This window comes from Phyllobates terribilis, unplaced genomic scaffold, assembly GCF_046119375.1.
Source record: "Phyllobates terribilis strain yellow unplaced genomic scaffold, ASM4611937v1 Scaffold_5__5_contigs__length_657084704, whole genome shotgun sequence".
Classification (NCBI taxonomy): Eukaryota; Metazoa; Chordata; class Amphibia; order Anura; family Dendrobatidae; genus Phyllobates; species Phyllobates terribilis.
The window spans coordinates 259,457,628-259,483,321 of NW_027362765.1; the positions used below are offsets into that span (position 1 = coordinate 259,457,628).

The window sequence follows — 25,694 nt, forward strand, 5'->3', positions numbered from 1 at the left end:
CCCGCATTCAGTGCTATATACTTCTATGGCAATCCGTATAGCTGAAGGTCTAAACTGAGACAGAAGCGTCATATCTGTTCACTGTAGACTGCAAATAAATCACCTTTGGTCTACATCATCTGAGTGCCAATTTCTTCATAGCTATTGTTCTAGGCTAAACCTGGCAGTATTATGGGGGTATCTGTGGCTGGCATCCTTATTTATTTTCTTGTCTTTGGAACCCTAGGGTCACATAGAGAACCTTAATAATGTGCATGTCACTCATTCTTACAAGGCAGACACAGACCAGAGAGCAGCAGCCCAGCCCTGAGGCATGCTGGGAACAAGGAAGCCTGTTCGCGTGGCATGCCGGACATTGTAGTTTGCTGCAGGAGGCGGAAGTACAGTGCCTGTGCTGGGTTGTGACCATGGAGCAGTGATCACCGCACTCTTGGTTTTAGCGGCAGCCCAGGACCAGGACATCGGTGAGTTGTCAGTGACCAGCAGACCCCGTGTAGTACGTGTTACATTGTGTGGGTGCACTGTGTAGATAGTGATGCTCCATCCATCTATCATCTCAGTCACTGAGCCCTGTCCCTGAGCTCTGCTCCCAGACCATGTAGTGTCCTCGTACTTGGGAGCAGAAAGCTGGCTTCCCCTGTTATGTGTTCTCACTGCCATGGGGCCATGTCATCTCCATTATTACCCCTTAGTGATCTCCATTATTGTCACAAGGCAGTAGTAATGTAGGCTCAGCTGTATGATACCTAACAGGGTTGTATGATGTCAGGTACTTTGCATTACTCGTTTGCTATGGAGTATGATATATATTTAAGGGCAAATTGTTTAGATGTAAAAGGTCTCTCCAGAATGTTATAAAGCAGTAAACGGCCATGTTCTCATGCAGCGTAAACACGTTCTTTTTCCTTGCTGTTTTTTTTTTTTTTTTGCGCAGAAAATCTGCTGCCATTTAAGAGCTTATTCAGATGTCAGTTTTTCATGTACAAGTTTTGTCCTTTTCATGTATAAAACTTGTACCTATAATAGTCTATGGGGTTGTTCACATGTCCTTGTATTTTGCGGACTGAATAGAGACAAGTCTGATTTCGATCCGAGTCATAGATCAAACTCACCAATGAAAGTCTAATCAATCTCTTATGAAAATCTGACCCTGCTCAATCATGGAAATTGGTCAGTTTTTGCATACCTGAAAAATCACTGACATCTGAATGAGGCCTTACAGTTCAATCCTAAGTGGTTGTGATTTCATGGAAACTGATGCAGTGCAGTTAAATCTCATTCATTACAGCAGATTATTGCATATTTTGCTGTGCAGACTCCTGCATAAAAAAAAACACATTGGGGTGCAAAAAGAGCTTTTTCTGAAGTGGGAGCATGGCCTAATCGTACAATACACATCCCCGCCGCTGTCATGCTGCCGTTTCCCAGCGATCTCTGTATTTTGTCCGCCAGCAGTGATATTCTGATGCAAACATATGACCGCTGCCGCGTACACCTCTGAGGTCACCACTGCAGCCCTCACATGTTTGTGCGACAGAGACCGAGAAGCAGCGCTGTGGGAACTGCAAGAAATCAGCAAGGTGAGTATTACTCTGTGATTTTTGGTTAAAAAATGAAAATTAATTAAAATTCGAGCGGCTGGGAAACCTCTTTTCTGTTTTACAGGGCTGGAAAATGAGCACTGTATTCCTCAACACTGTGCATACACTGTGTGTATCTGAGCCAATGACCACTGCCAGGTTGTGCCAGGCATTATTGTTTACTATCAGATAGGTATTGGCAGACTAGGTTGGCCTTTCTGATTAGTTTAACCTTCTGACTCTTAATGTGTATGTATGAGCCTGACTGTTCCCAAGTGGTACACAGCCAGGAGGGGGAAGCAGGGCTAACACACATCAAAGCAGTGGGTGCCCAGTAAGGGGCTCAGTGATTACATCAAGAAATTTACATCCTCACCAAGATGTCTTTATTTCTCTGGTAATTGCAAATAAACATCTCATTGTTTTGTCCCAAATCCACCAAAGTTATGTAAATTTCTTTTCTTATGTGAATGGAAAAGACAAATAAGTTTAGCTATTCACAGATGTGCTTTATCTCAGCAAGTTATCAAGTAACAGACTGGGCTGGTGCCTCTGACAGAATGACATGAAAGGGCGGCACACCCTGAAATACGTGGTATGGAGATCCGTGTTTACCTGATGAACAAGTTTTTCCTAGACTACACCTAGTGATTATAACTCCTAACAGCAGGCTAGACCAGACCTTGGTGGAACCCAACCAATAGAAAGCATAGTGATTTAGCATCTAATTACTGAACCCTGCACACGAGGGTCTGTATACACGGCCAATAACCTGCCAATCTTTTTTTTTTTATGCATCCTAAAAAATTATCAGCAGCTTATCTAGCAACAATATGCAGCCTGCATGTCCACCTAATTATCTTATTAATGATTGTTCATCATACAGCTTGCATTGATCCATACGAGCATTGATGGACTAGATATGTAGTAGATTAGTCCCATGTAAAAGGGGAGGGGTGGGGGGTATTCCTCTAAGGCCTCATTCAGACACGTTTCTTTCACAGATAGAACACGTACTCATTATAGTCTATGGTGCTACTCATGTGTCCTTGTTTTTTTTTTTACAGCTTGTGTGTCTGTGCAAAACTCATGGAAATATATGTCCTTTTTTCTCCGGTATCACAGATGAAAAGGGACAATACAAGTCGATTAGTTCGAAAAACACGTACAGCACGTGGATGGCATCCATGTGCTGTCCGTATTTAAAGTGGGTCTCCATATCGCACTATGGACCTAAAAACTGACAGGCAACTAGTTGCTAACAGGCAACTTCTTGTTCTATCCATTGCCAGCTCCACTTCAAAAGAGCTGTGAAAAACACTGATTACACATTGATTTTAAAAACGGTCACATGGACCACACACTGATGACACATTGATTCAAAACACTTTTGACACCGGTGTCATTTTTTTCGCATACATGTTTAAACACAGATATATGAATGAGGCCTAATGCAAAGTTGGCATTTAGAAGATTTTGGAAAAAAACTACAGCTTTGGGACAGAGCTGGAACACCAGCAGACTGTTTAGTGGGTGCTATAGAATGGGGCCACGAGAGATGTATTATTTTTAAATCAATCTGAACAGTTTGTGAACACAATTACTCCCCAGACAACCTATTTACATGTTGTTTATGCCTTTACAGGGTGGAGAAAGTCATATTGTATGTTATGCCTTGTTATTTTCTTGTCATTCATTTTGGATTCTTATTTGCTACTAAGGTCCTGACTTGCAACACAGATGCCTTATGAATCCCTACAAACTACTGGAATGTAAAGAGTCTATGAGCCCCCTGCGGATCAGTGTGGGTGGGCTTCCTGTTCTGGCCTCCATGACAAAGACTGCAGACCCCCGTTTCAGGCCACGCTGGCGTGCCATTGTAGTGTCCTTATTGGGCTTGGTGTTACTGCTGCTGCTGCTCTACTTTCATCCATCTTCAAGCCCAAAGACTGTATTACCGAATGCATACAATTGGAAGATAATTCAGCCTTTAGCTGGTGTACTCTATAATGACACGTACCCGCTTTCTCCACCTCTGAAGACCCCAGATGGACTCCGATACCAAATTGCAGTTATTGCAGACTTAGACACTGACTCTCGCAGCTCCAAAGACCACACTTGGTTCAGCTATCTTAAGAAAGGTCACCTAACACTGTTCCATAGTGGTGACCAAGTTACAGTAGAATGGGAGAAAGAAAATAATGTCTTTCAAACACACCTGGCAGAAAAAGGGAGAGGAATGGAACTGTCCGAGCTAATAGTATTTAATGGAAAGCTGTATTCAGTGGACGATCGTACAGGTGTCATTTACAGGTTGGATGGAAATAAAGCTGTGCCATGGGTCATACTGACAGATGGAGATGGCACCGTGGATAAAGGTGAGTGGTGGTTAGAGAAGACCTCTGTGATATGAATGCTTTAAGCTTCCAATATATTACATATTAGCACCCTTATTTCCTTGTATTGGGTCACAGCAGTATACCTGACACTTGTTCTAACCGGCGCCATATATTTAGGTGTGGCTATATTATATGTCAAGAATTTGATGTATGTGTAAATGCCATAGAATAATGAATGCTTCTTATACTTCTTAAAGCTCCTGTGTAACACTCCAAGGTACTAACAGGTTAATTTTACATTTACTACTTTTATATGCGGTCTCAGTTTTCATGTAAGTCGAGCTTCAGGTGGTATTCCCAATTTAAATTACTTCACTTTACTGGAGAGATCACAGAACTTGAGCTGCACTCGTGGCAATGAAGAATCCTCCATGGTATAAAATAGAGGTTTTTATTAACCAACGCGTTTTCAAGGTAAAAATAAAAACAAGTATTTTGCTTTTTTTTTTTTACCCTGAAAAGGGTGCAAGTCCGGCACCGAAACGCGTTGGTTATTAAAAGACCCTGTTTTATACAATAGAGGATTCTTAATTTCCACAAGCGCAGCCCAGGTACTGTGATCTCTCCACTAACGTGAATTGCTATTTTTAGACTGTGTGCCCATGATGCGTTTTTTAAGCATTTTTCGCAGCGGCAGAAACGCTTAAAAGCATGGTAGAAGGCCTGCCATGTTCCCCAATGATAATCCGCATGTGCTGTGCACATGCTGCGGAAATTTCCGCTGCGGATTATCATTGCAGGGAAAAAACGCAGCATTACCAATTATTTTGCGGAAGCGCTGCGTTTTCGCCGCCATCGACTTGCATTAGAACGCATGGATTACACATCAGTGCATCTGTACATGCAGAATCCAAGCGTTTCAATGTGCGGATGGTACCTGGGTCTGGAGAAAATTTATTTATAATAAATTGGGTACAGTAGTTCAATGCTGTTTGTGGGGAATATTTTTTTCATAAGAATTTGGGAAAGTTATGAAATGTCCTATTCCTGATCTAAGGGTCTAGACTTTTAGCTGAGATGAATCTGCTACATTAAATTTATCACTTAATTGGGGAGTCTGAGTCGGACGTTTGGCTTACCGACTCCACAGCCCTGCCCCGAGGCTGCATCCGCGGATTCTAATGCTCTGATAGATGTGTCCATACACAACCACCCCAAATGAGCATTACCTTCACTCTCACATTCTCTCATTGCTCTTGTGGTGTTGTCCTATTGTGTGCTTCTGTCCTAACCAGACCTCAGCAATTTAAATGAATGACATATTGATGGGTTTTGTCATAACTCTATAATTGGAGAGGATCTGGCTTAAGGGAACCCACACTGATTTTGAGAATTAAGGGGATGCAGCACTACTATGGTGCTGTGTCAACTATTTTCTTTCCTGTAGAGTGGTGCCCATGCACCTTACTTGCCTGGTGGTCATAATCCTGGATAGGTCATCAATATCAGATCAGTGGGGGTGTGACACCCGTCACCCTTCCATTCGCCTGTTTTTGGTACCAGTTATAGCCCTATGTTATCAGTTGTGGAACGGAACAGCTCGGCTCTGTCAACTATATAGTGGCTGCAGCGGGGTTCTGAAGATCCGTCCCTATTCATTTAAAAAGTGCTGATGTGCAGTACTCGCCCACAGTCCATATATAGTGTATGGAGCAGTGCATCACCACAAGTGATTAAATCTGTCCGCTGCCAGAACTGGGAACAACTGATCAATGGGGGTGTCAGACCCCCACTGACCTGATATTGTTGACCCATTCTAAGGATTGGCCATCACTGTAAAAGTACTTGACAACCACTTTCATTGTTGTATAATGAAGAGTTACGTAACTTATAGTTCAGTTTCAACTTGTTTCGATTTCTCTACATTTTTTCTATTTTCATATTACATCCAGACCTAATATGTTGTCCGGGCCGTCCTCTAAATGCCTTAATACACATAAAGTATCTCCATTGCCCAACATTAGGCAGTCATGTTCCTAAGGGCTTGTTCACACTGCATTTTTTTGCAGCATTTTTTTCCCGTGTGTTCTTGCCGCTGAAAAAACGCTGCACTTTACAGTACCAGCAAAGTGAATAACATTTCTGAAATCTCATGCACATGCTGCTTATTTTTCCCATGCGGATCTGACCCATCAGGGCTATCTTTTTTCAGATCTCCAGCATGTCAAGTCTTTGTTTTTTCAGTGTTTTCATTCATTCAAATGAATAGGGAAAAATTGCATTAACCACTTCGCGCCAGAGCCTGTTTTTGCCTTCGTGACCGGGCTAATTTTTTTCAATTCTGACCACTGTCACTTTATGAAGTAATTACTCTGGAACGCTTCAACGGATTCCCCTGATTCTGAGACTGTTTTTTCATGACATATTGTAATTCATGATAATGGTAAAATTTCTTCAATATCACTTGCATTTATTTGTGAAAAAATCGGAAATTTGGCGAAAATTTTGCAATTTTCAAACTTTGAATTTTCATGCCCTTAAATCAGAGAGACATGTCACACAAAATAGTTAATAAATAACATTTCCCACATGTCTACTTTACATCAGCACAATTTTGGAACCAAATTTTTTTTTGTTAGGAAGCTATAAGGGTTAAAAGTTGAGCAGCGATTCTCATTTTTCCAACAAAATTTACAAAAACATTTTTTAGGGACCACATCTTATTTGAAGTGACTTTGAGGGGCCTTTATGACAGAAAATATCCAAAAGTGACACCATTCTAAAAACTGCACCCCTCAAGGTGCTCAAAACCACATTCAAGAAGTTTATTAACCCTTCAGGTGTTTCACGGGAATTTTTTGAATGTGGAAGAAAACAATGAACATTTAACTTTTTTCACAAAAATGTTACTTTAGACCCAATTTTTTTATTTTCACAAGGGTAACAGGAAAAAATGGAATACACAATTTGTAGTGCAATTTCTCATGAGTGCTCTGATACCCCATATGTGAGGGAAAACCACTTATTGGGCGCACTGCAGGGTTCGGAAGGGAAGGAGCGCCATTTGACTTTTTGAATGTAAAATTTGTTTGAATAATTAGCGGACGCCATGTTGCGTTTGGAGAGCTCCTGATGTTCCTAAACAGTGGAAACCCCCCACAAGTGACACCATTTTGGAAACTAGACCCCCTTAGGGAACTTATCTAGATGTGTGTTGAGCACCTTGCACCCCCAGGTGCTTCACAGAAGTTTATAATATTGAGCCGTAAAAATAAAATTTTCACATTTTTCCCACAAAAATTGTTTTCATCCCCTAATTTTGCATTATCATAAGGAAAACAGGAGAAATTGCACCATGAAATTTGTTGTGCAATTGCTCCTGAGTATGCCGACACCCCATATGTGGGAGAAAACCACTGCTTTGGTGTACGGCAGGGTTCGGAAGAGAAAGGAGCGCTATGTTGGCTGGGATAGGTTGCAGACACCATGTCACATTTGAAGAGTCGCTGACATGCCGAAACAGCAGAAACCCCCACAAGTGACCCCATTTTGTAAACTACACCTCTCAAGGAATTCATCTAGGGAAGTAGTGAGTACCATTGGGCAGTAAAGAAAACATAATTATATTTTTACCACAAAAAAATGTTTTACCCTCAGATTTTACATTTTCACACAGGGCAATGGGTAAAAATGGTGCCTAAATGTGTCACACAATTTCTTCTAAAATTGGCAATACCCCATATGTGGCTGTATCGTACCACTTAGTCATACGGCGAGATCTGGGAGGGACGGAGCGCTATTTGACAATTGGAGAACAAATTATTGTAGAATAGGCATTTGGATTTGGGAGCACACAATTTTCTGAATTTCTTTTGGGGGGCAAGGGCCATTTTGCTTTTCCAGAGCCTTTCTGCTACCAGTAACTTGGAAGTCCCTTACATTTTTAACAGATGACGGACCTGAGTGGGGACTTGCTTTTTTTTGAGGACTGAGTTGAAGCTTTTATTGGGAACATTTTATGTAACATTTATCCGGCGCTCTTGGCTGAGCACTTACATCGGGGTTTCCATCTAAATTTCCAAGTGATGTAATTCAGATGAAAGCCCTGCGGGATCCATTCACTGTAATAAGGCAGCAGAGTTACTCTGGACTCCGTCTGGCCTCTGTTTAGTGGTGTCCTTTTTTTCAGAAGTGCACGAAACTGTGGCCAACCACACTTTTATGCACGCCTGAAAAAACTGACACCGTGGGATCACAGGCCAGATGGCATCCACAGTGGCCTATATCTGCCTCATTACAGGGAATCTTCCGTCATGGGTTCCGTCTGAATCACGTATTTCAGAGATTTACACGGAAACTCTGGTGTAAGTGCTCAGCGCAGAGCGCAGGATAAATGTGAGCAGAGCCTTACTGCGATCTTTGGGAGACATAATAAACAAATCAGTAGCAGGTGAAGAATTGGTTTTATTTATTTTTTACGCCGTTCATCGTGCGGTATAAGTGATGAGATTACTTTATTCTTCGGGTCGGTGCGATTACAAAGATAGCAGATTTATATCGGGTTTTTATGACTGACAGCGGTCACACACTAAAAGACGCTTTTTTTTTTCAAAATCTAGTTTTTGCATCACCATATTTTGAGAGCTATAATTTTTCCATATTTCGGCCGACAGAGTCATGTGATGGCTTGTTTTTTGCGGGACGAGTTTACATTTTTATTGGTACCATTTTTGGGTACGTGACATTTTTTGATCGCTTTCTATTCCGTTTTTTGGGAGGTAAAATTAACAAAAACCAACAATTTAGGAATTGTTTTTTGAGTTGATTTTTTTTATGCCGTTCTGCGTGTGGTAAAAGTGATAAGGCAGGATTATTCTTCGGGTCAGTACGTTTACAGCGATACTACACTTGCTGTATATTTTTTTTATGTTTTGGCGCTTTTACACAATAAAACAATTTTTATAGAAAAAATATTTTTTTTGCATCGCTTTATTCTGAGATCTATAACTTTTTTATTTTTCCGCTGATGGAGCTGTATGGCGGCTTTTTTTTTGCGGAACAAGATGACGTTTTCAGCGGTACCATTTTTATTTCCATTTTGCTTTTTGATCGCATTTTTTTCCACTTTCTGTTTGGCGATATGATGAAAAAGCATAGTTTCTTGCTCCGTTTTTTATTTATTTTTATTACGGTGTGGATAGAAGGAGTTAATTAGTGTGACAGTTTTATAGATCGGGTTGTTTCAGACGCGGCAATACCAAATATGTGTACTTTCTTTGTTTTTGCATAAATATACGGATTTATTGGTTTAATATTTTATTTATTTTGTGATTTTTTTTTTTTTTAATAGTTTGAAAACATTTTTTAGACTTTTACATTTTTACTTAGTCCTGTATGGGACATTAATTTTTTTTTTCTAATCACTGTTCTCATGCAATGCAATAGACATGTATTGCATTGCATGAGAACTTTGCTGACAGTTTCACACTGTCTGTCTCCTGCTAGACTTCAGCTGCAGGCTGAGCCTAGCAGGACTAGACAACCAACAGAAGATTAGACCCCTAAAATATAACTTTTATTCGAATATGCTAAAAGGGACTCAGTAGTCACCATAACAACAAACACAAAAACAAGACAAAATGGGACGAGATATGAGGGATCATCAATGATAAGTGTTGCTCCCTGTCTATTTATATGATATCAGACTGTCTTTGCATTTGGGACATGATATAAGGGACTATCTATGATAAGTGCTAAGTCCCTGTATTTTCTGACATAGGATATTAGGAATCACTAATGATTTGTGTTATTTCTTTGATATCTATGAGATGTGACATAATGCATTACCAATGATAAATGCTATTCCTTACTAAATGATATTGAGATTGTTATAATGCATTTAGAATTGGTCATTTGTTTTGCTTGTATGTGTTACAGTCTCTATCACATTCTGGCTCTGACAACTTAGAACGACATAGAGCAGGATGCACATGTGATACCGGTCTGTGGGCATTACTTCTGGGGATTAGTCTCATATATAACAGAACCTGCTTTATTAGCTTTGGTTATTTAGTATATACTGGTTTGTGTATGAATGTAATAAATCAGCTATCTTGAGACAAATTTTACCTTCTAAAAATTCCCAGGGCTATTACTATTGTCGCAATATATAGACTTGGGTCTCCTTAAATGCATATCTATGATGAATTGTCGGCTTCTTAATCTGAACGTTCACTTTTTTCTATCTTTTATTCACGATTGTGGTTTTTTAAATATAAAGATAGATATTTACCAGGGATATTAGGGACACCGACGTTGAGCGGGGGCGCCACGGAGCAAAAATTAGGGTGCCAACCTCCGCTGTCAGGAAGGGAGAGAATTTAGGGACAAAATAGGGACAGATAGAGCCCGTAATCCTTCCTGACTGATGTGTGACTTATCCCTGTTCCCTGGCATTTTGTCTTGTTTTTGTGTTTGTTGTTATGGTGACTACTGAGTCCTTTTTAGCATATTCGAATAAAAGTTATATTTTAGGGGTCTAATCTTCTGTTGGTTGTCTAGTTTTGCAATTGGGCCCCGCTTATACATTCCTTGTTCAGGTGTTTAATCAGAGCCTAGCAGGACACCATATATGGCAGATCTGGAGGCGGTCATGTGACCTCCGGCTGCCATAACAACGGCAGGTCCTGGAAGACATCAGGGGGCCGTCGGAGAGGTAAGTGGACGACCCCCTCTCCTCTCACTATCTTCTAAATGCCGCGATCACTATAGATCGCAGCATATAGAAGATAGCAAAGGGTTAACATCATTGGGACCTGATCCAATCAGGTCCTGATGATGTCCCCAGTCAGACCCTGGGGGTCCTGAGGCCTGCGGGACCACCAACTGTTCATAAACGTTCGGCGCTGCACAGAGCCCAGGCAGCGCCGGCGTTTATGTACAATGGGCGGTCTGGAAGCGGTTAAAAATCGTATTTTATGCGGCATTTTTCCTGCCATCTCTGTTTTTTTTGCTGCAGAAAAATTGGCTGCAAATACGCAATGTGTGCACATACCTTAAGTAGCTAAATCAATATTTCTGCCAAATCCACTGTCCGGCAAACTCGGTCCACAGGTTGTCACAGAAGGTGTCTCCACATAATGCAGTCATATAAAGGCCTCTCCGCTGTGCCCATGTACTGAGAGTGTGCCCTTTGCTGGTCTGCTCTACATATAAGCGGCCTGCCAAGTACAATCCTGTATTGTACTATGGGGCATCATTATTTTGTGTTATGTTTGGTGTTTTACTTAGTATATACTTAATCTATATTTAGATCAAGTCATAATATATTTATTTATATTTATAGCAAAAGTGTGTTTTTTGCACAAAAGCAATACATTGTGGCATAATTCTCCCCAATAAGCATGCTCAATATAAAAGCTACTTGTTCGGTGGATGGTTTTGTACGATATAACTTGAATATTTCCATTAACATTTTACATATTTTAGTGTACATACAGACCCTCATATTCTGTCTTATTAACATTGTAGGTTTTAAAGCCGAGTGGCTTGCGGTAAAGGATGAACTCTTGTATGTCGGGGGTTTGGGAAAGGAATGGACGACCACTACTGGCAAGGTGCTGAATGAAAACCCTGAATGGATAAAAGTAGTAGGAGCACATGGTGACGTACGCCACCAAAACTGGGTTCCCAACTACAACTTGTTACGAGAGGCTGCTGGAATAAAGCCCCCAGGTAAATGAGTGTAAACAGACATGGCTGGCTGTGATATGCTAGGTCCATATTAGGGTTTCACTTACAATTGTAGTGTTTCAAAACAGAAGGCATAATGGTAGGCAACAAATACCAATTTCTTTGTATGTTTTTTTTTTTTTTAAATACTTTCATCCCTCTTCTACCAAATTTGACAATAGGAACTATGCATATAGTTGGCTGTTTACTCAGGCTATCTGTAAAATCCATATTGATTCATCAGACTAGTGAAACTTAAAGGGGTTGTCCGGTCTTCTAGTGAAAGTCTGCAGTCACTCTATGGCAGGGGTGGGCAATTAATTTTCCCAAGGGGCCACATGAGAAACTGGCACTGCTTTTGAGGGCCGAACCAGTCGGCTGAACTTAAAGGGGTGGTCCGAAACCAAAGGTGAATTTCATACTAAACATTTATCTAAATAATGTAATTTTCTAATCTCCTTTTTTTATATACTTCAATTGAAAATTCCCTAATATACCCTCTCCAGTCTGACTTCCAGTCTTTTTTTTTTAACCTCCAATGGCATTTTGTTTGGAATACTCACACAGGACGTCATAAGGTGGTAGAAGCTGTGGTCACTTCCGCAGCTTCTGCCCCCTCCATGAAATGAAGTGGCATCAATTATGTCTGTTTCAGAGGTTGGGCTAGTCCCTGCTCTACTGATAATGCATCGGTTATAAATTATGACCTATGGACAGTATGAGCTCCCGGCACTATATTCCTTTGAATGAACAGTGACAGTGCACTCCCTTGCTGGCTCTAAAGAGAAGTGATGAGCCAGCAAGAGAGTGCGCTGTCAGTGGAAATTGTAAGGACACCACGCAGCAAGCATGGACTAACCCAGACTCCGAAACAGAGGTCACTGATGGTGCTTCGTTTAAATGTGAGGAAAGCAGCGTCAGTGATCGCATCCTTTTCCCCTTGATGACGTCCCATGTGAGTATCCCAAAATGCTCTGGAATTCTCAACAAAACACCATTGGATGAGAAAAAACAAACAAGAAGTTAGAGTAGAGAGGAAACGGTAGGGAATTTTTAATTGAACTGTACTAGATAAGTGATTGGATTGAATTAAATAGACATTTAGTATGAAATTTACCTTCTGTTTTAGGCCGCCCCTTTAATTCTGCTCAATATTAATTTTATCGCTTTATAAAAAGAAGGTGATTATATGATTACGTTTACACGAGCGATGCCATGATTGTCATCCAGAAAGGCAGACTATTTTTATCATCTGTATTGTGATCCATTTTTATATATCAGAAGTGAATAAAATGTACAAAAACAAATACAGTTTCGTATGATTGTAATGGAAATGTATCTGTAAAAATCAGATGCCATACAGATGATTAATATGTGATTCAATTTTTTTTTTGCAAACTCTGACTTCAATAAGTGAGTGTTATCCGATACACAGAAGAAACTGGTGTGTGCTGTGATCTTTTTCACACGGATATTTGGTCTGTGTTAGGCCACGGCCCCACTATCAGTATTCAGTCAGTATTTTTTCTCAGGAGTGGGTGATAAATGCAGAACTGGTGACTTGTTTCTATTATATCTTCTATTATTCTCTGATTGTTCCTCACCTGGTTTTGGCTCCCACTCCTGAGAAAAAAATTCTGCCAAATACTGATAGTGGGGCCATGGACTTAAACTGTAATCTGAATAGCTCAATTGCAAAGCATTGCTACTAGTCCTGTCCGTGTGAAGTCAGGTTTATTTTATTTTTTTCACGAAAAGCACTAGGACCGAAAATACAGTTGTGTGAACACACCCTGATAATACTTGCTACAATAAAGTTTATCATAGCAAGCATTGGCAATTGATCAATCAATACATAAATTGGGAGCATGTGGAAAAAAAAAGTTGTTTGCCCACCCCTGTTCCACATGCATAGATCCACATCACATGTGGGGCAGGAGGTAACAGGCAGGTGGGGGGGATCTTTATTAAAGTCTATGGCTGTGATAAGTCACAGATCACAGCAGGGAGCATTGTGAGGAGCTTAACACTTACCTCACCTGCACAGGACATAGAACACAGCGCAATAACTCAAAAGCTCAGTGTAAAGGGTGAGGTAAGGGTTAACCCTCACTCAAAGGTGGAGAGGCAGCAGAGTATGTGGGGTGCAGTTTGGGGAGCACATAGAATATCCCAGGTGAGGAGGGGCACTTCACTGTTGGAGTCATTCACTAGGAATGCAAATGTTCTCTCCGATCAGTCTGAGCTGCCAGGGGAAGACTCAGTAAGCTGCAGATAATTAGCTGCTCTCACTGAGTGTAAACTGCGGTCTGAGAAAGGAGGCAGTGCTGTGCTGTGAACTGATCAGCACAGTAGACACAATGTCAGCTCCTAGCTGTTATTTTACACCATGGGGCTCAACTTAGATGTCACTTGCCCACTATGTGCAGCAGATGGGTGTAGTAGTCCAAGTTTCCCTCTTCTTGAACACTCCTGACTGAAGACATTACAGTAGCTCTGCTCTGCATGCAAGGAACGGAGCATCCCCACATCCACCAATGAGAAGATGGCATCCACAGGGGGGCGGAGCTGGCATCCACAGGGGGGCGGAGCTACAATCAGAATGCTGAGTCTGAGTAAGATAATAGCTCAGGCTTTCTCCTGCGTCTGGCTGACTGTGTCAGCGGGCCACACAGAAGCGGTCAAAGGGCCGGATGTGGCCCGCGGGCCACAGTTTGCCCAGGTCTGCTCTATGGTATTACAGACTTCTGAATTTTTATAGCATGCACACTGTCAGGATTCTCCCATGTCGCTATCGAGACTGGACGGTCACGTGCTGAACAGATGTGCTCAGCCTCACTCAATATTGAGCAAGGTAAAGCATGTCTAATTGGAATGTGGCTGGAAGTATGCAAATCTCATGCTTGCAGTTACTTGACCACCCGGTCTTGGTATCAACACCTGAGAATCCTAAAAGCGCGTCCTGCACACGCTGTAAGGATTCAGAAGACTGCAGTCACATAGAGTAACTGCAGACTTTCACCACAAGACCGGATAACCCATATACATCCTTATTCCCGCAAACGTGTCCCGTAGTGGTGTGCAGTACATCACTACAGCCAACGCATTGCCATAGTGAACTTAGGTTTGTGTCCATGCAACAAAGAATTGTTGATATGTATGCACCACACATTAACCATCTACAGTTCATTCCCTTTATGTTCTACGACTTAACGGCAGAACTGTTGGCCCTAAACATTAACATGTCATAATAATCAAAATGTACAGATGAAATTTCAAAAACTGACTTGTGGCAAACATACTATCCTATGCTATGTTTACAGTTCTTTAGTTTGGCCTTTACTACTATCGGTTTTTGTCAATGAAGATTGCATAGCCGTGTGCTTGATTGTATGCATTGGTTTTTTTTTTTTGTTTTTTTGCAATGGATGTAGATAGACCAACATAAATTTAATAATCCATGCTGTCCGACATCTTTTTTTTGTGAAAATTGTCCTAAGGGTATGTGTACACTGAGGGACAGATTCATAGGAACTTTTGCGCCAGTATTCTGTTGTAAAAAGTCGCATAATTTTGGCACAACTGGAGGCTACAGTAAAATTATGCCACTTTTGGCATTCTTTCGCCCTGCTCCGACAAAGTGGGCGGGACTGGTGCAGGAACGAGGCATGGCTAGGCGCACACAGGGACCGGAGTATTTGTGACAAGGTGAACACTGAGGTGCACGCCACTCGTCGCATAATGCCTCATCATGATTCAGGAGCTCTAACTCCAGCCCATCTCCTCAAGACCGGCATGTGTCTTTTTGCTGACTTTTTGAAGCAGAAATTCTACAAAATCTTGTAGTTTCTGCTCCAAAGACTCCGTAAAAAAAACTGTGCAAATACCCTGACGGTAAGTGCACACATGGTGTATTTTAGACGCTGGCATACTTGCACAATTTTAGCTGTAGGAAGACACTTTAGGAAAACGCCATCGGGTGTATTGCTTTTTGTCCTTTCAGGCTTCTTTACCCCCTTTACGACTTTGGATGTATAGGTATGTCCAAAGTTGTCTCCCTGCAGTTGATGCGGGCTCCGGCACTGAGCCTGCATCTTTCCCTGCACATGACAGCTGATCTGATCAGGTGTCATGTGCCTCTAACAGCCACGGGTGGATCCGCGATTAACCTGCGGCTGTTAATATGTTACATGCCGCTGTCAATCTCTGACAGCTGCATTTAACTCGTGCGAGCTGGAAGCGCGTCTTAAGACACGCCCATCGGCGACCCTGTCACGGGGCGCCGATGAGATGTCATGTCAGCCAGGGGTCTGCAAAAGATCCCCGTACCTGTCAATGTAAATCTCCTATGAACGCCTGAGGCCGATGTTCAAAGGAGATCATGATTTTTGCTACATATAGAAGAGCTCAGACTATCACAGCTTCAAGTGTCCTAAGGGGACTATTGACAGTAAAAAAAAAAATAAAAAACTCTTCAAATCACCCCTTTTTTGCGCCTGTCAAAATAAAACAGTAAAATAAAAAATACACATTTGGTATCGCTGCGTTCAGAAATGTCCTATCTATCAAAATATAAAGTAAATTAATAAACAGCGTAACGAGAAAAAGAAAAGCCAGAAATTACGGTTCTTTGGTCGCAATCAAAACAGTGTATCTACCCCAAAATGATATCAATAAAAACGTCAGCTCAGGGAGCAAAAAATAAGCCCTCACCCAACCCCTATCCCGAAAAATGGAGGCACTGCGGGTCTCAAAACTTTTCTTACAAACTTTGGATTTTTTTTCACCACTTAAATTAAAAGGAACCTATACATGTTTGGTATCTGCGTACTCGTACTGACCTGAGAAATCATAATGGCAGGTCAGTTTTACCATTTAGTGAACATAGTAAATAAAAAAAACAATTGTGGAACTGCACTTTTTTTTGCAATTTCACTGTACTTGAAATTTTTTTTCCTGTTTTCCAGTACACTATATGGGAAAATCAATGGTGTCAAACAATCTCTCACGCCGCTATGCTGACGGAAAAATAAAAAAGTTATGGCTCTGGGAAGAAGGGGAGCAAAAGCGGAAAACCGTACGGTGGTGAAGGGGTTAATGGTGGCTTTGCTGCCAGCTTCTTTGCTTTTATATTTTAAACTATATAAATTAGCGAGTACTTCATGGCTTTCGAAGTCTGAAGTGATTAAAAAAAGTAACAAAGGTCATTTTTACATTGCAGTGCATATGTTCATATTTTTTTTTTTTTACTTTTTTTTTTTAATATTTTCAGGTGGGTTCCAGGTGGAATCTGCCAGAATAAGACTACGTTCATTCACTAAGGCTAGTTTCATACAGAAGATATCAAATGGCTGCAAGTAACACTTTAGGAAAAAAATGTTCAGAATTTCTTCAGGAAATACTCCAGGAAAAGAAACTCCTCCATGGTCTCCCGAAAGAAAAGGCATTTCATAAAGCAGTTTCCACTAGAAAACTTGTCGTTTTTGACCACCCCAAAATAATTGTGTGCATATGCATAAACCTATGGTCTCATTCGCTCATCTGTGAATCACAAACATGATTTTCAAGCTTAATACATGTACCCATTAAAGTCTATGGTACTATTCATCTCATGTTTTTCCCCTTCTCCCATGACAGCACCACCTGAGAGAGGGTATCCGCCCACCAAGGACAGGAACCTACTGAATAAAAAGGCGGTACCTCTCCTCCGCATCAGTTTTTTGGTTCCTGTCCCTGATGGGAGCCTCACCAGGTGGTACCTCACGTACCTGGATTATGGACGGTGCGGCCTGGAGGCCGTGGAAGCAGCAGATGGTCCCTGTTCCCAGCCCGTCTGGCTGCTGCCCGGGTCTGCGTGTGGGGAGGAGGTGCTGTTTTCCTTTGGATGCCTCCCTGCTTGCGCCGGGGCCTGCGGCCGGGTCTGCGCCTCGCAAAGATGAACTGAGCGCGCCGGCCGGCAGGTCTTCCGGGCTGCGCACGTGGGGGTCGCGTCGCACCCTGTGACGGAGCGCGCCGGAAGTCCGGGCTGCGCACGCGCGGGGTGCTGACGCGCCCTATCACGGAGTGCGCCGGAAACCGGGTCTGCGCATGCGCGGGTGGGAAGCTGTCATCCCGCTGCAAGCGCGCCGGGTGCCGCTGGGCTGCGCACGCGCAGAGGTAGGTGGATCTGCGGGTAGCGCGCCAGCTGGCTAAAATTTAAAAAAAAAAAAAAAGAAAAAGAGAGATGAGCACGCTGCCGGAAGGGGAGGAGCCTAAAGGAGGTGGAGCCCTACTGCTTTTAAGGATGGGGAGCAATCAGGATGGCGGTGTCTGCATCCCCGCCATGATGAATGAGGAACCGCAGTCACCTGGGCAGCAGCTGTCACCGCCACAGGAAGTACAGCAGCAGCCACAGCCATCAAAGCAGCGCAAGCAGCTCAAACAAATGGAACGGGAATCTTCCCATCGACAAAGTCACAGCAGTGAGGGGCGTACGAGTTCCGGCAAGACTGGTCAGAAAAGACTTCGTCAGTCCACCTCCGCCAGATGGGAGCCCTCATGTGAACGGCAACCACCGCCTCCGGTACCCTAGTCTGAATGGCAGTGTGGTGAGTGATCTTCGTGAAAGTCTCACCTTGAATAATGTGCTCTTCTCTCTCTCTCTCTCTCTCTCTCTCTCTCTTTTCCTCCTTCTTCTCCTTTTATTTCTTGGGGCAGGAGGCGAAGAAGTGTAGTGCTAAAAATAAAAACAGGGAGTGTGCTTTATGCAAAATCGGTCTTCCCACCTCCTATGCCAAAAACCTATGCTCAGACTGTATTCAGAAAACCATTGCAGAGGAGTCCCCCAGGTTTTCTTTAGAATTAAAGGATCTAATCCAGACAGAGGTCAGAGAGTCTTTAAGAGGCTTAACCTCACTCAAAAAGAAGAAGCGAAAACTAGTTTCTTCAGAATCAGAGGAATCAGTGGAGTCCCGTTTTACGAGAGAACTGCCTTCCTCCTCTAATCACTCCTCATCGTCATCGGAGTCTTCGGATGATAATGGGGGGGGCAGACCTTGTTTTTCGGTTGATAATACTGAGAGACTAGTTAAAGCCGTCAGAGGGACTATGGGTATTACCGATACCAAAGTGCCCAGAACAGTCCAGGATGTTATGTTCGGGGGCTTAGACCAAAGGAGAAGACGCTCATTCCCGGTCAATGACAGGATTAAATCTCTGATAGAAAGGGAATGGAAGAAACCGGAGAGGAAGGGTCAGCTGCCGTCATCCTCCAAGCGGAGGTACCCCTTTGAGGATGAGGATGCGGCTAAATGGGACAAAACCCCTAAGATTGACGTGGCCATTTCAAAATCTTCAAAAAAATCCACTCTGCCCTTTGAGGATTTAGGAGCCTTAAAAGACCCGCTGGATAAAAAAGCGGAGTCCTTCCTTAAGCAAACCTGGGAGTCGTCAGCAGGGGCCCTTAAACCGGCAGTAGCAGCGACCTGCACTGCTAGATCTATGATGATCTGGCTTCAACAATTGGAAGACCAGATCAGGGGGAATGTGTCCAGGGAGAAAATTCTATCAGACCTTTCTCTTGTGCAGGGAGCGGCTGCATTCCTGGCAGATGCATCGGCAGATTCAGTTAGGCTGGCTGCCCGGTCTGCAAACCTCTCTAATGCAGCCCGTAGGGCGCTATGGCTCAAGAGCTGGCCAGGAGATGTGCAGTCAAAGTCTAAACTGTGCTCAGTCCCTTGTGAGGGGGACTTCTTGTTCGGCAAAGGTCTAGATGACATCCTAGATAAAGCCGCAGACAAAAAACATGGATTTCCCACGGTGTCTGGTTCCCGATTTAACAGTTCCTTTCGGAAGAGAAAATACAGCCGCAGTAAAGCTCCCAGAGACCAAGGTAGCTGGAAAGACCGAAAGCCGTATAGCAGAGGCTTCATGTTTGGGGGTCCCTCCTCCGAGAATAAGAAAGCCCCTAAGTGACAGTTCCCCCCAGGTGGGAGGAAGATTGTCCCACTTCCTGCCTGCCTGGAAGAAAATTTCATCCAATTCTTGGATCTTAGGGATAATCAGGAGGGGGCTCACACTAGAGTTCAAGAGCAGGCCCAAGAACACTGTCAAAATATCAGCCCCCAGCGGAACAGATAGCCTTACAGCAGGAAGTTCTCTCTCTGCTCAGGAAAGGAGTTCTGGTGGAAACACCTGCACCCGAGCAAGGAAGAGGATTCTATTCGACCCTCTTCCTAATAAAGAAGCCGGATGGCTCCTTCAGGACCATTGCGAACTTAAAGAGACTGAACGACCATTTAATCTACAGGCCTTTCAAGATGGAAACAATAAAATCAGCCATAAAGATGTTATTTCCGGACTGTTTTATGTGCGTCCTCGATCTGAAGGACGCCTACTACCACGTCCCGATTTTGCCAGATCATCAACAGTTTCTAAGAGTAGCTGTACAATTCGGCAGGCACGTAAGGCATTTTCAGTTCGCAGCTCTTCCCTTTGGCATTTCCATGGCGCCGAGAGTCTTCACAAAAATCATTCTGGAGGTCACAGCGCACTTGAGGGAAAGAGATATTTTAGTCATCCCTTATCTGGACGACTTCTTAGTAGTGGGCAGATCAAGTCAACTCTGTGCTCTAGCCCTGGCGGACGTCATGGCCAGTCTAAGACGCCTAGGTTGGCTGTTAAATCTGGAGAAGTCAAGGCTGGAACCAAAGAGGGTTCAGTCTTTCCTGGGTCTCATTCTGGACTCGGAAAACCAAACCTGTCTTCTGCCAGAGGAAAAGAAACTGAAGATCAGATCCCTAACATCTCAGATTGTCAGCAATCCGACCATCACCCTGAGGAGTGCAATGTCTCTGTTGGGTACAATGACGTCTTGCATTCCGGCGGTTCAGTGGGCCCAGCACCATTCCAGATGTCTTCAACAGGAGATTCTGGCAGCGGACAGGCGGCTCAAAGGTCGCCTGAATGGGAAAATATCTCTTCCAGATGTTGTGATCAACTCCCTGGACTGGTGGACATCTCCGGTCAACCTATCTTTGGGGGTTCCTTGGACCTTCCAGGTGTCAGATACAATTACAACAGACGCAAGTGCGGAAGGTTGGGGAGCTCACCTAAGGGATCGTTCTGTACAAGGCCTCTGGTCGGACAGCGAGACAAGCCTTTCTTCCAACATGAAAGAGCTGTTGGCAGCCAGAAACGCGCTAAAAGAATTCAGTTCTGTTCTTCAGGGTCCTCACGTCAGGATAATGTCAGACAACAGATCAACAGTCGCCTACATCAATCATCAGGGGGGTACCAGGTCTCTCCCTCTGATGTTAATAGCGGATCAGATCTTCAGGTTTGCCGAGAGTCGGCTGGTTACGCTCTCGGCACTGCATATAAAAGGGGAAGAGAACATAAAGGCCGATTTCTTGAGTCGTCACATCTTGAAACAAGGAGAGTGGGAGTTGAATCCAGCCGTTTTTCAGCGGATTGTGAATCGGTGGGGACAGCCCCAGATAGATCTGTTTGCAAACAGACACAATCGGAAGACCGAAACCTTTTGCTCCCTGAATCCAAAAGAGGGGGCGTTTGCGGTGGACGCGCTGCAGATTCAGTGGGATTTCACTCTAGCTTATGCCTTTCCCCCTTTAGTACTGATCCCTACTATCCTGAGGAAAATCCGAGAGGAACGAGCGAGGGTTATATTGATCGCCCCGTTCTGGCCCAAGAGACCATGGTTCACTTGGATGAAGAGAATGTCCCAAGCAGATCCATGGGTTCTTCCGGACATCCCGGATCTCCTCAGGCAGGGCCCAGTCTGTCATCCCCAAAGAGCGGGCCTGCATTTGACGGCTTGGATTTTGAGAGGTCGCTATTGACGCAAAGGGGGTTTTCTCCAGATCTTGTTACTACCCTTCTAGCAAGTAGAAAGCCGATAACAACTAGAATCTATGGTAGAACCTGGGCTAAGTTCTTGTCTACCTCGGGTCAGTCTGCCAAAGGGAGGGTTCCTATTGAGGCCATACTAGAATTCCTCCAGAAGGGGTTAAACATCGGACTAGCCACCAGTACTCTTAAGGTACAGGTATCGGCTCTGGGGGCACTGTATAATTATGACTTGGCAGCAAATAGATGGATCATTAGATTTATTAAAGCCTGTCATAGATCCAGACCTATTCCTGTTCCAAGAATGCCTCCTTGGGACCTTAATTTAGTTCTGGAAGCATTAACCAAACCTCCCTTCGAGCCCTTAGAGAAGGTTTCAGAAAAAATCTTAACTTTAAAGACTGCGCTATTGGTGGCCCTGACATCAGCTCGTAGAGTCAGTGACTTACACGCACTATCCGTTAACCATCCATTCACTCAAGTATGTATGGATAGAGTAATCTTAGGCCGGGTCTGGTCTTATCTCCCAAAGGTAGCCTCCAAGTTCCATAGGACGCAAGTAATCACTCTCCCTTCCTTCTATCCTAATCCTAGGGATTCTGAGGAATATAAGCTTCACACCTTAGATGTTAGGAGGGTGTTAGTCCAGTATTTGGAAGTGACAAAAGCCTGGAGAAAGAGTGATGCTTTATTTATATCCTTTCAGGGGGCTAGGAAAGGACTTAAGGTTACAAGGGGGACCATAGCTAGATGGGTCAGGGATACTATTACCTTAGCCTACTCTTCTAGCAATCTGCCGGTTCCTGAGAACCTGAAGGCCCATTCCACCAGAGCGGTAGCTGCTTCCTGGGCCGAGAAGGCGGATGTGCCCATCGACATTATATGTAAGGCGGCAACTTGGTCATCCCCTGCTACATTTTACAAACATTACCGTCTTGACCTTTCCTCTTCTACTGATCTGTCCTTTGGTAGAAGGGTGTTGCAAGCGGTGATCCCTCCCTCTGGTATTTAATCTCTATAAATCTCTCAGGTGGTGCTGTCATGGGAGAAGGGGAAAAGATCCTAGTTACTTACCGGTAACGGGATTTTACAGAGCCCATGACAGCACCCTATTAATTCCCTCCCCTTTATCACTGTGGTGTGCACTTTTTTTAAGGTGTTTAGTACATATGTTGAGGTGGTGGTTATGTATTAACCTGTCTTCGGAGGCCCTCTCATGCTCTGAAACAAAAAACTGATGCGGAGGAGAGGTACCGCCTTTTTATTCAGTAGGTTCCTGTCCTTGGTGGGCGGATACCCTCTCTCAGGTGGTGCTGTCATGGGCTCTGTAAAATCCCGTTACCGGTAAGTAACTAGGATCTTTTTTTTGCAGACCATGTCTAAGAACGAAATCGCACATTCAAGTTAATGGGTCTGTGAAAAACATGTACAGCAGTACACAGATGACATCCATCTATGATTAAAGGGAATCGGTCAACAGATTTTTTTTCCACCTAATCTGAGAGTAGCATAATGTAGAGACTTAGACCCTGATTCCAGCAGTGTGTCATTTACTGGGCTTCTTGCTGTAGTTTTGATAATTTACTGATGATAAAACATACAATTTATCACTAGACCTAGATTTTATCAATAAACTTGCTACCTTCTAGTCCTCCATATTCATGAGCTCTGTATAACCCTGCTCCCACCACTGATTGGCAGATTTCTGTGTACACTGCATAGGCAGAAAGTTGTGAGTCAGTGGTGTGAACGGGGTTATATAGAGAACTGGTAGATCTGCAGCAAATAAAGCAGTGATGTTATCAAAACTCCCACCAAGCAGCCCAGTAAGTGACACATCACTGGAACCAGGGTCTCTTTCTCTACATCATGCTGCTCTCAGATGGAATAGCAAAAACCTGGTGACATATTCCTTTTAAGGGTATGTGTACACGATTCGGACAGGCAGAGCTTTGGATGCAGCATTCTTTATGCTGCGTCCAAAGCGCTGCTTTATATGAATACAGGTGAATCCGCAAGTGTTCATTGAACCATGCGGATTCACCGCATTTAATACTTTGCAGTGATCTCATTTCTCTTGCAGAGACTAGCGACTCATGTCCGGCATGCTCAGCATCTGTGTTTGAGCCGCCCGGCTGCATGTGTCGCGGCTGTTAGATAGCTGTGACACATGCAGGGATTGCCTAACAAACAGGCAATCCCTGCATGTGTCACAGCTGTTTAGCAGCCTTGACACATGCGGCCGCTCAAACATAGATGCTGAGCACTCTGCATATTCTCGGGTAGCACCCAAGCGTGCTCGTTTAAAGGATTAAGCGAGCACGCTCGCTCAACACTGCTAATGGTAAAAACTGAACACATTCACCGAACACTGATAAGACACTTTTTTTGCATACTTGAAATATCAAACATCCAAATAAGGCCCAAGATGTATTGGGTTGGGCTTTTCGGCAACACTGATCTTTCTCTCTGGGTATTTGTTGCTGTTCACTATATTTCATACACATATTTTTTATCCACATTCCAGGTTACTTGATCCATGAGTCTGCAGCATGGAGTGACTCACTAAATAGCTGGTTTTTCCTACCACGCCGTGCCAGTAAGGAAAAGTACAGTGAGAAAGAGGATGAACAGCGTGGTGCAAATATCCTTCTGCGCGCCTCTCCTGACTTCTCAGACATAAAACTATCTCATGTGGGAACACAGAATCCTACGCATGGATTCTCCTCATTCAAATTCATCCCGGGCACAGATGATCAGATCATTGTCGCTCTGAAATCCGAAGAAAACAATGGTGCAGTGGCTACGTACATCACAGTTTTTATTTTGGATGGTCGAGTCCTATTACGTGAGACAAAGATTGGTGACGTTAAGTATGAAGGAATTGAATTTATCTGATTTGTTCCGTTGATTGAAATCCTGAAAAAAATCCTACATATGTCATTTTGCTATTGCTGATTAATATTTATGAATAAGATGATGATTGCCGAAGATTGCAATGAATCCAATGTGCAGAATGTATCTCAGAAATACCAAACGGTGTCTGTCTTTTGGTCTTTTTAATAAAAAAAATGATATTTTTACTAACAGTTTTTTGTTACTTTTTGGATTAGTGCAAAGCGGTTGCATGTGTTTTTGATGGGCTCTGTTCACAGTAGTGCCATGAGTTTGCAGCTATATCATATACCTTCTTTTTAAAAGGGTTATCTGGGACTTTGCTTATTTTTTGCTATGAGGCGAAGTACTTACTGCAAGGTAATTTCTAACTACCTGTTTGTTCTCCCTGACTGCACTCTCTGGTGGCTCAGATCGGACACTGACCACTATTGCCAGTGATTCTGTGGCTTTCGGTAATGTCTTGTCGACAGAGCAGCGTTTTTGTTTACGCACTGTCAATGTGGCATCACTGTCAATGTCATGCTGACTGACAGCTGGCTCCCCGCTGCCTAACTGCAGGGAGTGATACCCCATCGACAAAGCAGACTAGAAGAGGAAGAGCTGCTCTGTGAGGTCAAATTAAGCAGCAGAATTGCCGTCCGGAGTGATCCGTTACAGAGCTGGCAAAGATTGGCGCTGTGCAGAACAGGCAGGTAGTTAGTAACTACTTAGCAGTAAGTTTTTAGCACCATAGCAGAAAATAAGCAAAGTCTCGGATAACTCCTTTTTGTTGAGTCCTGACAAAAAAAAGTGTCTTCATGACTTGGAGAGGGTGTGCCGTAGTTCTTGTAGACTATGTTCCTGATGTGAAAAATGGCATAACCTTAGACTAAACAGAATCTCACTGAATGACAGTATATTTTTTGGGCAATATGTGAGGTATCATATGTCGCTGCTGCAGTAATGTCAGGACGACTTATCATTGATGTCGTGTTATAAACCAACGCTAGCAAGTACAGATGAGACATTTTGTAATTTTAAATCAGATGTTCTCCCTTCTGAGGGTTGTGAGCCGCTTTCTAACAGATGGTGCTGAGCCACGCTGAATATTAAAGGATAAGTCGCCTAGAAATATGAAGGTATAACTAGCTGACAAGACTCCCACAAATTGATGATGTATCTGTTACGGCTCTGTTGTCTGATTTCTTGGGGCTAGGAGCTCCTCCCCTATCCCTAAAGCTAGGGGCGCCCTGGATATCCCTGCTCCCTGGATTACTTCTAACGGTGAAGACGCCGGAGCTACATACCTTGCTGAGCTCAT

The 25,694-nt window shown here is 43.3% G+C and overlaps 1 protein-coding gene across 1 annotated transcript; it reads left to right on the forward strand.

Annotated features, from left to right (window-relative positions):
- The first annotated feature begins 313 nt into the window (after positions 1-313).
- On the forward strand, positions 314-24,583 carry CANT1 (calcium activated nucleotidase 1). Its single transcript, XM_073681213.1, has 4 exons — positions 314-464; positions 3,302-3,958; positions 11,450-11,653; positions 24,024-24,583. Exons 2-4 carry the CDS (start codon positions 3,328-3,330, stop codon positions 24,392-24,394), a joined length of 1,206 nt encoding a protein of 401 aa, XP_073537314.1. The 5' UTR covers positions 314-464; positions 3,302-3,327; the 3' UTR covers positions 24,395-24,583.
- Positions 24,584-25,694: the final 1,111 nt, after the last annotated feature.